This window comes from Staurois parvus, unplaced genomic scaffold, assembly GCF_062004578.1.
Source record: "Staurois parvus isolate SC_StPar_1 unplaced genomic scaffold, SC_StPar_1.0 ptg000299l, whole genome shotgun sequence".
Lineage (NCBI taxonomy): Eukaryota > Metazoa > Chordata > Amphibia > Anura > Ranidae > Staurois > Staurois parvus.
This window is the reverse complement of record NW_028318095.1, coordinates 14,572,501-14,584,415: the sequence shown is the minus strand read 5'-3', so window position 1 is coordinate 14,584,415 and position 11,915 is coordinate 14,572,501. Positions and strand designations below refer to the sequence as shown.

Below are 11,915 nucleotides of genomic sequence, written 5' to 3'. Positions count from 1 at the left end.
CTCACACAGACTTGCATCCAAAGACAATGACCAGTTCATTGGCTTGGTTTTGTTATTTTAATAGGTGAATTCAACTTGGATAGGGAAATAGGGATTATTGGAAGCCCAGTTTGGCTTGAATCAATGGAAGGGGGACACTTCCCTCCTATGTACAAAGGCTGACCCTGAAAGCCGTCAGTTGTTGTGGATCAGTAGCAGCTGCCCTGGGTGAGGAACTAGCAGCCCTTCTCTTAGCTACATGCAGAGATGTCTTATCTGCCCCTGTAGAGCTGCTCCCAGCTCCACAGTCTGCACACACTACCATCCCTCCTGGCTTCTTGGAACATCTCCTGGATCAAGGATAAAGGATTGAGTCCAGGCTGTCCTTAGAAAGCTTGCTACATGTGCTAGTCTTTCCCCTTGAAGATACCTGAGGGTACTGCTGAACTCACACTGTCCTCTTTGCTCCCTGCTGATCCAGGTCTCGATCCCATTCATGCCTCACTGCTGAATGAATCCTCCTGAGCCAGCCTGAGCCCAGCTGCCCCCCACCTAGAGGACCCCTCCCAGGCACCAACAGTCTCCTCAGCACTCCATCTTCCACTCAACTCCCGTCAGCCTGATTCTTCCATATTTATGGGTCAGTCCATCATTCTACCAAGGCCTCCAAACCTGGGATTGGCTGGACTCCCATGAACATGCAGATCAGGTCTCCACCCCTTCCTGCTTATCGACTTCTGGAAGGTTCTTTGGTCCTCCAGAGTCAGGAGAAGGCGATAGAGCCACAACCTGTTGAGTTATCCAGCTTACCTGCAATAACACATGCTCAATCACAGACTCACACAACTACCAAGAGTCATACACAATTACTTTGTCTATAATACACTATCCTAGTAGCAGTAGTAGAGGGTGCTACAGAACGCACATTTTGTGTTTTCATTGCCTTTCTTATTGTTATATTGTGTTACATACTTTGGGTATATTGAAATGAAGGCTGCAGCAATATTGTGCATTGTAATATTATTTTTGGGGTAATGTATGTCTGTAGCTCTGAGTTGGATGGTTATATCTATCAAATTATGGACACAATGAAATACATTTTGGGAATTTCAATGAGGCAGATACAAAACTTTCTTGAGTGCATGACTCCTTTAACCACTTCCTGCCCGGCCTATTGTAATATGATGGCTGCATGGGTCTTTCCTCATTCTGGGTGGACGTCATATGATGACCTCCCGGAACGTGCCTTGTGTTGTGCTGTGTCCACACAACTGCTGCCAGTACTATTTGATTGCTGTGACCAATCACAGCAGTTCACATGACAACTGTAAACAATGAATGGCTTCCTTTCATGCCATTCATGGTGTACCATTGTGTTGCTAGTTGTGATTGGTATTACATGTAATGGGGTGGATTTACTAAAAGCACATAGACTGAGCACTTTGCAAGTGAAGATACTCCACAGCTTAGTAAATGAAGGGAAGCTCTGCTGACTTCCATCATCCAATCATGTGCAAGCAAAAATGCTGTTTTTTCCTTGCACATGATTGGGTATTCTTTGTAAAAATTTTTTCCTTTGAGCAGAAAATCATGCAAACCACGTGAAAGCGTGCAAAAACACACCAATTGTGCATTTCTATTCTTTTCTATGGGAATAAAGATGAACCATAAACATGCAAATCTGCCTAATTTGAGCTACAAAAGTAGCTGTGAAACTTTTGGAGCTTCAGGCGTTCTGCTTCAGGTGACTTGGAGTCTACATGTGAACCATCTCCACAGAGTAATATTGATTTTTCCCGAGCGTTTTCGAGCTTCGTGCTATAAAACGCTCAGGTGTGAATGCCGCCTTCCCGAGCAATGTGACTGTTTTGCGGTAAATAGACGAATTGACGATTTCAGGCTGACGTGCGATATTTGGGGACGTGGCCGCAGATTCCGCACACCTACAGCCCGCATGTGATCCGCTCCTGTGGACGTAGTGTCAGCACGGATGCGTACTATGATGGTGTCGGATTGTACTGACAGGTATGTGAAGCGTACACGGAGCTCACACGGCTCTGTTCCGGTGTATTCCCCGGCCCGCCCACAGTCACATGACCGAGCACACCTCCCAATAGCAGCGCAGCGCTCGATGACAGATCCCGCCCCCGTGTCCTGGGCCCCTCCCCTCTGTGGAGACGTGCGCCCGGTCATAGTCGGTGTCCCCGGTCACGTGTACATATAGCGGGCTGGGTAGTCGGTGGTCGCAGTGATGTCCGTACAGATGGCGGGGAGGTTGGGCCGGGCGCTCCGGGGGAAGTGGCCGCTCTCCTCCATGGGGGTCCGGGCTTTCCACACTCCGGCGGTCCGCTCTCGGGCCAGAGCCGGCTCCTCGGTCCTGCTGGGGGCTGCGGTGGTGGCCGGTCTGGCGGCGGGATTCTCCCGGCTACAACGGGCAGAGATGGCGGCGGAGGAGAACGAGGTGGCCCGGCGGTGTCAGACGTTCATGGCGGCCCCGGTGACCTCCGTAGAGGATCTGAAGGAGAAGAGCCGGGAGACCAAGACCAGCATGGAGCTCCTCATCATGGAGACCCAGGCCGACGTGTGCCGGGCCCTAGAGAGGGCGGACGGGGGCGCCACCTTCACTGTGGACCGCTGGGAGAGGAACGAGGGTGAGAGCCCGGTCATCACTGTCTGTGGGGAGGTGATCGCTGTCGGGGGGGATCACAGCTGATTGTCCTGTTGGGGGATGTTGATCACTGTCATTGGGAAGATGGTCACTGTCTGCGAGGCAGTGATCTCTGACCTCTCAGCGGATAATGTTTTTAGAGGGGAGTTGATACTGTCCTGTGTCTGATCACTATTGTCTTACTGCTAATACTGTCAGAGGGACGCTGATCACTGTCATCTGCCTGCCTTGTACTGTCTGTGGGGTGCAGATCATTGACCTCTCTGCTTACACTGTCTGAAGGGGTTGCTGATCACTGTCCTGTCCTTACACTGACCTCCAGTGCTGATCACTGACTTGTGCCTGCCTTGTACTGTCCTAGGGGTGCTGATCAGTGACCTGTACCAGCTTGTACTGTCTGAGACACTGATCACTGCTGTCTGCCTGCTGATCGCTGTCCTGTCCGTGCGCTGGCTGTGGGTGCTGATCCCTGTCCTGTCCGTGCGCTGGCTGTGGGTGCTGATCGCTGTCCTGTCCTGTCCGTGCGCTGGCTGTGGGTGCTGATCGCTGTCCTGTCCTGTCCGTGCGCTGGCTGTGGGTGCTGATCGCTGTCCTGTCCGTGTCCTGGCTGTGGGTGCTGATCGCTGTCCTGTCCCTGCGCTGGCTGTGGGTGCTGATTGCTGTCCTGTGTCCACCGGTACTCTCTGATGGTTGACCTCTCTGCTTGTACTGTCTGTGGGGTGATGATCACTGTCCTGTGCCAGCTTTGTACAGTCAGGATGCTCCCTGTGGATCTGGTGGTAGTGTGGACAGGAAAGTATGAAACTTTGGGGTAGATGGATGACATTGATCAGTACCCTGAACCAGCGCCTACTGTCTGTAGAACATTGATCAGCATCCTGTAGGAAGATGAGTTGGGACGCTGATCACTGCATTGATGTCTTCTCCGATGGCTCCTGTATTTCTCTGGGTGGGGGCTGTATACTGGACTGAGCGGGGAGTGTGATCAGGACAATAGCAAATACGGGGACTCCGCATTGTGATTGTGCAATTTACAAGTGTTGTCTGAGTGATCCTGCACCTGTATCCAGCGTCAGGGGGGTGTATCCTGGTTCTCCAAGAGGGGTTCTAGCGGGTGCAGGTGAAAGGGATTCTGGGGTGGGGGGTGTTCTAGAGCGGGGGCGCTTTAATAGTGCTTCAGGTGCACAAATGTGTATTGTGTGTTTATAAGCGCATCCAACAGAATATGCTTTTTTTTTTTAAAAAAAAAAAAAAGTGCGCTTTGAGTGTGTAGCGTGCGCTGAGCACACAAGTGTGACGGGGGGGGGGGCAGTAAGTAGAAATGGGACTCTACATGTTGGGTGTGGTCAGGTGTTGGGCAATGGGGGCTCATCCTCCAGCAGTGAACAGAATACCCACCCAGTGTGTTTTTTGTTAATGGTGTATGAGTCTCCCGCCTCATCCCATCACACTGAATGGGGACATTTGCCATTACCAATGTATCAGTGCTGGGTGAGGACTGTTCGTGTCCAGGACTGATCATTCACAGGTAATCACTCCATGGGAGAATACATGCCAGTGGCCACAATTGGCTGCAGGACTGTCCCAGTGTTTTCAGAGGGGCATCCGTCGATGGCTGATCGCCACCTTCCCCCTCTGGGTCTCCTGTATCTCATCTCAAATGGCCCCATTCTGAAACTCACTAGTCCATGGATTCCAGCACTGTCCTCCTACAGCCAAGTCTTCTCACTGCTGCTGGATTCCTGGCACCACCATCCTGTGACTCCTGAACAAATCACAGTCGCTGCTCCCTGCTGGACATGGATGAGATATGCGGTGCAGGGAGACTGATCCAGCACCATGCCCTGCCCCTCCCCCCGGACATGTGCTGTGTCCTAAAAAGCTGCAGACAGGGACGAGTAAATGCTATCCTTGCCCAGGAAAGGTCTATGGAAGTGGATATCGACCATAAAATGGTACTCACTCCCCCTCCAGAAAATCCTAGTGTGTGGAAGAGGATGAGCAGTACTTCTCCTTTTTGAGTGAGGTTTCCCTTTTAAGTGTTTAGAAATCTCTGAGCACTTGTATGTCATTGTCGGGGTGAATGAGTCCTCTGAGGAAGGGGGGGGGGGTGGTTAGGTCCATGTATATTCATCATGGAAGCCATAGATCTGTCATCATTCCATTTCTCTGGATCCACAGGGCTTTCTGGATATAATCCCATGGATTGCTGACTTGGAAAACTTAGACTTGGGGCTTTTACTGGTCTACGTGTTCTCTGTCAGGGACTGATTTCCTGACTTCTTCAACCAAATGTAATTGGATCACAGCTTAAAGTCCTTATGAATGAAAGGAGTACATTGTAAGAAAGGATTGCCAAGTGGGATTTGTAAAATAATTTCAACCCTTTTTCCCAGTGCATTAATTACAGGAATACAACAAAAGATCTGTCCAGATCTGATTGGTACATAGACATCTGATTCTATTTTCCATTATCTCTATATAAAATACTTGGCTGGTGCTTTGTTTTTAATTCCAGGTCCTCGGTCCACATTGAACATTTTTAAAATTTTAAGTAAGTTTTGTTCTTATTGTAGGTGGAGGAGGCATCAGCTGTGTTCTTCAGGATGGTAAAGTCTTTGAGAAGGCGGGAGTCAATGTGTCTGTGGTCCATGGATACCTGTCAGAAGAATCCATCCAGCAGATGAAGAGTAGAGGAAAGAACATTAAAACCAAAGATGGTAAGAGCTCTTTGATGTGTACCTATATTCGGTAGATTAACCGCCAGTGCCATATTAAACTCCTTGGAGGCCCCTAGACAGTGGAAACCTTGGGGCCCCCCCTCGTAGTTTTCTGGAGGTTTCTCATGCATGTGCTGTAGAGCGATGACGCTGTCTGCTAGATGAAGATGACATCACTACTGTTCATTACATGTACGTAGGTTGCACCAAAATCTTACAAACTGTCTTTTAAAAGCTCATCTTCTTTCAGCTGCCAAACTGTCATGTGAACCTGATGTCTATGGTTTATGTACTTTAAGTTGTCATTGCACAAAAAATGGCAACTGTCCCAACCTACAACCCACCCTAGCAGCAAGGTGCACATGGAAGGCAACGCACATCGCAAACAAAGCATTTCTCAGCAACACTTGCCAGCCTGCAAAACAACCAATTTGGCCACATTGCCCTTTCATGTGTACCTTACTGCTACGGATGGTTATAGGCTGGGATGGTTGCCATTTTCTGTGCAGTTGGCTAATTTGGATGCAGGGCCGCACTAGATGTCTTTGCTGTCATTTTGCTATAGCTGAGCGTTTTGTGCGTCCCTATACCTTTAAGCAGGGATAAGCTCCTCCTGCCCTTAACCTATCCATTGATATATGTCGTCCTACTATGGAGGCTCTGGAAGTTTTTGAGTTGGGTCCACAGTATACAGAGGACCCTTGCCGTGGAACTGTGGCTAAGGCTGGCCATACATTATACAATTATCTTCCAATTTTCTGCCCAATTTCCTTTAGATTTACCTTCAACTGTGTAGTGCAAGGGCCTGCCTAATTGGATACAACTGAAAGTGTTGTTTAGGTTTGTCCTCCTATTATATGGTTTTTGGTAAATCTAAACCAAAAATCTCCAGATAATTGTATAATGTATGGCCAGCCTTACACATGTATTTGCAAATTTGTGCAAACAAAACCCTCTGTTTTTATTGCAAACTGTTTAGACAGGGCCATATTGTTTGTGTTGTAGACTGGCTGGTAAGTGTTGCTGGGAAATCCTTTGTTTAAGTTGTTCTTGGGTACATTAAGTTAACCCCTTGGCACCCGTTCTACGCAAATATGCGGCCTCTCAGTGGCTGGGCCTTGCTGTCGAGATCTGCATATTTGCGTACCTGATGTAAACAAACATGTGTCGAGAGTGCGCTCTTGGCGCAGTTGCCGGTGCCTCACAGAGAGCTCCTGATTGCTACCTGCGATTGGGAGCTGTCTGATCATGTGACTGCCGTGATAACCAATTACAGCGGTCACATGACCCTAAATCCTGACTCCCAGGGTAAGAAACCCCTTAAAGGCCCAGGAAGTGTCAGCAACACGGGTTTAATACAATATTTTCTCTATAGAGTTTTTAACCACTTACCGCCTCTGCAGGCACAGCAACATTCCTGTACATTGCAACTTGGTTCAGGGTTTCAGGCACATGTGTGATCGCCCCCTGCTGATCTGAGCTATGATTGGTCACAGCACGAGTTTGTCAGCAGGTTACAGCCAATGATTATGGCTGTGTACCTGCTGATCAGCTGTGGTCAATCACAGCATAGACCTCTGTTTGTAAACAGAACACACAGGATCTGGCTGGTTTCTTCCTTCCTGACTTCTTTTCGTTCAGGGGGAGAAGCCAGCCAGATTCTGTACAAGCAGCACATATACAATTGTTAGGCACATTTACCAATTTATTGCCCTCCACAGTTAACCTTTTGATTGCCCTGTCACCTAGCCAACGTCATTAGTATAGTGACCGTGTATAGTATTATCACTGTATTTGTATTGGTCACTTAGTTTCCCTCCCAGCCAGTGTCAGCACCAGATTGCCTGCCATATTATCACAGTCACACTATAAGGCGCTAATCTCCTCCAATACTAGTATAGTGTCTGGTGCAGTATCTTGATCACAACCAGAACTAGACTAGTGTCCCCAAAATAAATTTTGATTTTATTGGATATGTTTTATAACAGCGGAAAATTATAATTTTTTTTCAACATCATGAGTGGGTAAAACCTTCTGGGGGGGCAAGTGGTTAATGTAAAGTTTTCGTTTCTTTGCGTTGATTAATTTGTCTTTTTTTTTTTTTTGTAAATAATTTTGAGAAAGCGTCATTGTAATTTTCTTTCAAGATCAAATCTATATTATTTTAATCTGTTGTTGCAGGCCCTTAAACAGCATGGGGCCCATAGGCTGGTGCCTATTTGGTAATCTGGCACTGAGCATAGTTGATTTCTTTGCACAGAATAAGTGGAAATAACCTCCCCACCCAGTATGACATTGATCGCCTTCCTGTACACACTCTCTGACCCACCATACCCTGACTGGATGAGGATCAGTAGTTAAGGATTACATTGTTCATATCTTAGATCTAGGAGGGGAACAGCATATGACGACATTTGTATTGACAACCGCTATATTTAGAACTATTCTTTAAGTACAGCTCAAGGCTTTAACCCCCCCAATGCAGTCTTTATTCTGCAGTTGTCAAATCTGTTCTTTTCCTTGGGAGGGGAGAACAGCCTTCTAGGATGTTGAAACTGTGCTACTATTGCATCTGTCATCCCCCTCCTTCCTCCTTCAGGTCATTCACAAAACAAAGCCTACGGGTCTGAAGAACAGAGATGTAGTCGTCGTGTTAAACTGACCCTACACTTATGTGAATTTAGCCAGCCCTGCCGGGGACAGGCATATTTCAACCAGTATGTGGGCTTTCCCACCAGACAGAGGTTGATTGTCCAGCTGACTTCTGTTGAAGGGACATGTTGTAAAATCTTCCATTGGTCATGGCTGCAGATCAGTGTATTCTGATAGTGGTGGGTCCTGCTGTCAGAATACAGCGTCCAGCAGGAGGGATCCCTCCAACCACATCATTTGTGCAGATGGAGGAGTCTGTTAGTCGCAGGCTGATAAAAAACATGTATGGCCAGCTTTAGGGTCTCCAAACCTGCAACACTTCCATCCAGGCAGGTGCAGAAGGTACAGCAGGAGCTGTAACCTCCACCCCACCAAGTACTCTGGAAAGTTACACTGCTCAGTTACTGTCTATGCAGCCTGGCTGTCATACCATAATTGCCAGTTTCTGGTTTTACCCATCAAGGACTAGGTTTGTCAAGTCATTCTGGTGATACACAATGGTTCAAATCAGAAACAGATGTCTGCACTAGTTATGGTTTCCCCTAATGCTCCCTAAGCCCCGGCTCACACTGAATGCACACTGAATTCACTTGAAGTAGTGTGATTTCAAAGCTGCAGATCAGTGTGATTTGTATATCCGATTTCACTGCAGCTTTCAACTTTATTTAACCACTTCAAGTCCGGACACTTTTACCCCCTTCCTGTCCAGGCCAATTTTCAGCTTTCAGTGCTGTCACACTTTGAATGACAATTGCGTGGTCATGCAACACTATACCCATATGAATTTTTTTTACCATTTTTTTGAGACTGATAAAACCTTATTTTGGTGGTATTTTTTTTTTTTTTTTTTAACATACTATCAGCCTAGCAGTACAGTGTCACCATAGTGACACTGTACTACTTGTGGGGGGGTGATGAAAATTTTTTCTTTTTTTACACTGATTGCTTTTACACCCATAAAGGCTGTAAAAGCAATAATTTCTCCTTCTCTCTGGCTGCATTCTTGCAGCCATTGAGAAATACTGTGAGAGCTGTGATTGGTCACAGCTTGTCACCTGGTGCAAGGCTGTTGTGAATAGCCTTTTACCATGTGACCTCTGTGATCATTCATTCATATTTCACTAGTAGTAGGCAATGTCAGAAATGACATCTTGCTTACTACTATTCATGTGATCACATGATTGGCCAATCAGTGATCACATGATCAGGACCTCACAGAGTTCCTGTACAGCGATCGGTGTTCCGCTGTGTCCGGAGGAGACAGAGCACGCACAGCTTGAAAATGCAGGCACTGTTTGTGAACGGCAACTTGCAACTTAACAGAAGTCAATGCAATTCACAATGAAATCAGAAAAAAGTAATGCAGGAACTACTTTTGAAAATTGAGCTACTTCATATCTCACTGATTAAGACCGTGCCACAGAAATACATTAGATGCGACTTCAGGTGTGATTTGTAAATCTCGTGGCACCTGAAGTTGCACCGGTGTGAATCAGGGCTTAGGCCTCATGACAGGTGCACAGATCAGAACCCAGTCTGCTTTCTGATCTATGCTCTCGATCTGCGTAGATGTACTCTCTGGCAGGGCTGGATCTAGTCTGTTCAATGTGAGGGTGCAGTAAAAAAATTTCAGAGGGGAAGGAGGATGGGAGGTCAGCAGGGCAGAGGACAGGGGCACATCGCCTTCTCCCACCCCTGCACTGCACACAGCATGGACACAGGCAGCAGAGCTCCTCCTACCCACACTATGCATAACTGAGATCAGTATAGTGTCTGGGTTAGGGCAGTATAATGTAAAATTAGGGTGGTAAAGTATCAGATTAGGGTGGTATTGTGTCAATTTAGGGCAGGTTAGTATAGTAGAGTGGCAGGTTAGGGTTGGCTTTGGGGGAACATTCTCTTTGGTATATGTGTGAAGGTCAGTGCAGCCAGCTGACTGTCATTGATTTGAAATTGGCTGCCTGCATGAACACCTATGGATCCTGAGTGGCTGAAGACAGCCCTTGGTATAGATCAGTAATATACCTGTGTGAATGAGGCCTAAGTATGCTTACTGGATGGAGGTGGTGATGTTGATTCCCTGTGCAATGAGTAGGCTGGAGGATAAGATGAAAGCTGATTTTCTTTGTTGTAGCACAATATAGGTCATCGTTCTGATTTGGCTAATTGGGAAATGTTTGTAAACCACAAGATTTGGCTGTGCAAGATTTTGTAGGTAAAATGTGTGTGTATATATAAAGGGTATATGTAGATATTTCAACTGTTGGTTTACTGTAAAGCAAGTCTTGTTCTAGGGTAGTCCTGACATGGCACCTAGGTGTAGGAAAAGCATAGTACTGGGAAGAAAGCTCTTGCACCAACAACATTGGGGTATCCCTTTTTATTGTTATACATTTTTGATTTACAACTAGAATTATCTTGTGAGTTTTTGGTGTAAATTTTCCTTCCCTTCCTATTTTTTTTTTTTTTTTTGTCCTATCTTCAGGGAAGCTGCCTTTCACTGCTATGGGGGTTAGTTCTGTTATCCACCCCAAGAATCCCCATGTCCCAACCATCCACTTCAACTACAGATACTTTGAAATTGAGGAGGCTGATGGTAAGAATGTGAACACAATGTCAGATGTACATGGAAAGTATGTCCTGTATTCTATGTATTATGTATTTGAAATGTATACACTGTTCAAAAAAATTAAAGGAACACTTCAGATCTCAATGGGGAAAAAACATGATGGATATCTATACTGATATGGACTGGGTAATATGTAGTTTGTATCGCCCCCACGGGCTTGTATGCGTGCCTGACAATGTCAGGGCATGCTCCTAATGAGACAACAGATGGTGTCCTGGGGTATTTCCTCCCAGATCTGGACCAGGGCATCACTGAGCTCCTGGACAGTCTAAGGGGCAACCTGGCGGCGTCAGATGGACCAAAACATGATATCCTAGAGGTGTTCTATTGGATTTAGGTCAGGAGAGCATGGGGGCCATTCAGTGGTATCAATTCCTTCATCCTCCAGGAACTGCCTGCATACTCTCCCAACCTGAGGCCGGGCATTGTCGTGCACCAGGAGGAACCCAGGACCCACTGCACCAGTGAAGGGTCTGACAGTTGGTCCAAGGATTTCATATTGATACCTAATAGCAGTCAGGGAGCCATTCTCAATCCTGTAGAGGTCTGTGTGTCCCTCCATGGTTATGCATCCCCAGACCATCACTGACCCACCACCAAACCGGTCATGCTGAATGATGTTACAGGCAGCATAATGTTCTCCACAACTTCTCCAGACCCTTTCATATCTGTCACATGTGCTCTGGGTGAACCTGCTCTCATCTGTGAAAAGCACAGGGCTCCAGTTGTGGACCTGCCAATTCTGGTGTTCAATGGCAAATGCCAATCGAGCTCTATGGTGCTGGGTCCACTAGAGGATGTTGGGCCCTCAGGCCACCCTCATGAAGTCTGTTTCTGATTATTTGGTCAGAGACATTCACACCAGTGGCCTGCTGGAGGTAATTTTGTAGGGCTCTGGCAGTGCTCATCCTGTTCCTCCTTGCACAAAGGAGCAGATACTGGTCCTGCTGATGGGTTAGGGCTTTCTATGGCCCTGTCCAGCTCTCCTGGAGTAACTGCCTGTCTCCTAGAATCTCCTCCATGCTCTTGAGACTTTGCTGGGAGACACAGCAAACCTTCTGGCAATGGCACGTATTGATGTGCCATCCTGGAGGAGTTGGACTGCCTCTGCAACTTCTGTTGGGTTCAGGTATCTCCTCATGCTATCAGTAGCGACACTGACCCTAGCCAAATGCAAAACTAGTGAAAAATAGTCAGAAAAGATGAGTAGGGGAAAAAAATGTCAGTGGCCTTAACCTGTAAAACCATTCCTGTTTTGGGGTTGTCT

The 11,915-nt window shown here is 47.0% G+C and overlaps 1 protein-coding gene across 1 annotated transcript in view; it reads left to right on the top strand.

The window, feature by feature from the left end:
* Positions 1 to 2,129: 2,129 nt before the first annotated feature.
* The window catches only part of CPOX (coproporphyrinogen oxidase), a 42,297-nt gene continuing 32,511 nt past the window's right edge, over positions 2,130 to 11,915 (top strand). The window contains exons 1-3 of the mRNA XM_089682947.1: positions 2,130 to 2,630; positions 5,224 to 5,367; positions 10,505 to 10,615. Of these exons, the coding sequence (XP_089539073.1) occupies positions 2,231 to 2,630; positions 5,224 to 5,367; positions 10,505 to 10,615 (655 nt within the window). The 5' untranslated portion in view covers positions 2,130 to 2,230. The remainder of the gene's footprint in view (positions 2,631 to 5,223; positions 5,368 to 10,504; positions 10,616 to 11,915) is intronic.